Raw genomic sequence first — 3147 nt, 5'->3', positions numbered from 1 at the left:
CACCACATCACCTCCGACATATGAATTAATCGATCAAGACAAAGAACAAATCATAGGTAGGTTTTATCAAAATGAACTTCAAAAAACCGACTTTTAAAAATGAATGATGAAGAATTTGATAGAAGATTAAGAGATGTAGACAAGCATTTACTGTTTCTTAAATGCAAATTTTTGTTCAAAATATTATTGAATGTAATACAATTTTTTTTAAAAAAAACCGACTTTTAAAAATGAATGAATTTTCGATAAATATGGAACCGATACGACCACAAACTTTCAACTTATGAGATGGGCGAATGAGTTAAATATATCACCGTTTTATTATTGTATGAGAGATGAAATAAAAGATCTCAAATATAAGAAAGGTAAATTTTACACTATAACAAATATACATACTTCCGATCAAAAAGGAGTTCATCATTCTGCTTTGTACAAAGACTCTGACTTTTATTTCTTCGATTCTTATGGATTAGAACCCACTGAAGAGATAATCCAATTGACTAATAAACCAAACAAATGTTCAACATTTCAAATTCAATTACCGGGACAAAAGTTTTGTGGTCAGCTTTCACTTTGGGTTTTATATCAGTTGAGTTTAGGAAAACAATTCGAAGAAATTGTAATAAATTTAACTCAATAAAAATGGCGAATAAGTTTGGATTAGGTTCTTTATCTTTAGAAACTAAAAAATCTAACACAACAGCGTGGATAAATAAAGCAAAACCCTACTTCCTGGATCAAATCGGAGACACTCTTCAAGGTGATTTAGATATGAACAATTAGCATAACTAATTTAAAGTCTCCGGAAAACGATAATGATGCCATTCACAAGAAATATTTAATGGAACAATTAAATTTAATTGAAGTAAATAAAGAACATTTAAGAGAAAGAATAAGCGATGTGAAAAGATTCTTCAAGCGACAAATAAATAATAAAGATTATATTGATGATACTAAACTACAACAAGAAGTAACAAGTTTAAAAAATTTTATTCAACAACAATTAGCCAATGTAGTAGATAAAACTCAGTTACAAACTTTAGATGATAAGATTGCAAAACAAAAAATAGATCTTAAACAACTAATAGCCAATATTAATCCAGGTATAAGTGAAGACAAATTAACTGCATTAGAAAGTAAACTTAGTGATGATAGTGAAATACAAAAACAAATAGTCGCTATTCAACAACAATTAATCAATGTAGTAGATAAAACTCAGTTACAAACTTTAAATTCATTAATATCTAATTTAGATGATAAGATTACAAAGCAAAAAATAGAACTAATAGATAATATTAATCCAGGTATAAGTGAAGACAAATTGCAACGCGAATTAACTAAATTTAAAACTGAACTGAACTAAAAAGAACTAACAAATATTCAACAAAATATAGATGATAGTGTTATTCAACAACAGATAACCACTATTAATAACCTAGTTTTAAAACAGGATAAAAATATACTCGCATTAGAAAAAAAGTTTCTCAAGAAAGAATCATATTATTTCAATCTTCCATTTAGATTTTTGGGTATTCATAATCAGTAATCTATTACTGATAATATTGATAGATCAAAAGACTATGAATATAAAAAATATGGATTTACAGCAAATATAAGACTGCTCCAAATTATACTATTCTTCCCAAAAAAATTGTTGATGTTAATCCATATATCTTTAAATTTCGAGGAAAACTTACAATTGAAATAACATTTCCTATACAGGTAAAAGTTGATTCATTATTCTTCAGACAAGGTTATCTTTTATCTAATAAAAAATTTAACGCTAAAAAAGTTCTTCAGTTTATCAATGGTACAAAAAATGTAGAAAATAAAGAATTAGAAATTAACGACGAAAACACCAAGGTTAGTCAGCTTGATTACTTACATGAAATTAAATCGAGTGGAAAATATATAGATAGGTTTAGAATGTTAATAATACCAGATAATGAAGAAGATGAATTTTTATTGAGTGATTTTGATATGTTATTTGAGACTGAAACTCCACCATCAATGAATATTATTAGAAATCCAGAACCACAAAAAAAAGATGTAGGCGGTTATGAGTTTTTACAAGCAACAGACTTTGAATACGTAAAACTATATTTTGTTGATAATGATATATTTACCTTAGTCGATATTCATAAAAGTCAACAAAATCAAAGAGATGGTGTATATGTTAATATATCAATCTATATTGAAAAACCAAAATTTTCAGTTCATCTGAATAAGATTAATGATTCGAAAGAACAAATATCATTAGTAACTGTAAATGTTAATAGTAAATTAGCTTTATCAGAAATTCACTTAATTTAATTACCTAAAAATGGAACTCCAAAGTAGACAAAACTATATGATAGAAAAACAAAACGAACTAAAAGAAAAACTAAAACAATTCAACAAATGTAGAAAAGCATGGAGTAAAATCGATTCTGTTTTCAAAACATTAAGTACAGTTTTAACAATAGGGCACGGTGGCAACAGCTGTAACCGGTGGATTAATGCTTCCAATCATCGTCCCAACAGTATTAGCCTCGTTCACTGCCGTTCAAACTTCATCTTGTGGTTTGATTCCTTTAGGTTTTACATCAAAACAGAAAGCTTATTATAAAAGGAAAACAAAAATTTTAAATACATATCTTAATAAATTATTAATTTTTTTCGAAAGATCGAGAGAGGATAAGAACATAACCATTGAAGAATTAGAAGAATTCAATGAAATTTTAGATAAATTTGATATAGAAATATCATCAATAAAAGTTAAAATTCCTAGTTAAAAATAGTTGCTTTAAAAATAGTTGCTTTAAAAATATGAATAAATTTATATCACATAAACTTTTTTCCAATGTTATTGAGCAAGTCGTTGACGAATTTGTATCATTTAACGGAAAAATTGAATTAGATGGAAAGGTAACTCATGATGGAAAATACCTACAAGACATAAAATTTGTAGGTCCTGATCGCATGTCTTTTGTCGAATTCTTCATGTCGCTGGATGGTAATGCTAATTCGAATATTTCTTATTGGTATTTCACAGGAAAAATGATTTTCCATAAAAAGGCTAGTGGTAAATAAAGGTCATTATAATTTATTCTTTTTTTCGAGACAATAAAAATTCCTAGTTAAAAATAGTTGCTTTAAAAATATGAA

The 3147-nt window shown here is 26.9% G+C and overlaps 2 protein-coding genes across 2 annotated transcripts in view; both read left to right on the top strand.

Moving 5' to 3' along the window:
- Nucleotides 1–642: 642 nt before the first annotated feature.
- On the top strand, nt 643–2313 carry LOTGIDRAFT_176085 (hypothetical protein; the record flags this gene model as incomplete). The annotated part of the gene is made up of 3 exons (XM_009066033.1): nt 643–760; nt 867–1304; nt 1688–2313. 3 exons carry the CDS (start codon nt 643–645, stop codon nt 2311–2313), a joined length of 1182 nt encoding a protein of 393 aa, XP_009064281.1.
- Nucleotides 2314–2808: 495 nt separating this feature from the next.
- LOTGIDRAFT_176084 (hypothetical protein) overlaps nt 2809–3147 on the top strand; it is a gene marked incomplete at both ends in the record, with an annotated part of 3183 nt that continues 2844 nt past the window's right edge. Inside the window, one exon of the mRNA XM_009066032.1 lies at nt 2809–2907. Within this exon, the coding sequence (XP_009064280.1) occupies nt 2809–2907 (99 nt within the window). The remainder of the gene's footprint in view (nt 2908–3147) is intronic.

This window comes from Lottia gigantea (genome assembly GCF_000327385.1).
Source record: "Lottia gigantea unplaced genomic scaffold LOTGIsca_726, whole genome shotgun sequence".
Classification (NCBI taxonomy): domain Eukaryota; kingdom Metazoa; phylum Mollusca; class Gastropoda; family Lottiidae; genus Lottia; species Lottia gigantea.
Note: the sequence above shows the minus strand (reverse complement) of the source record. Positions and strands in the feature narration are given on the sequence as shown.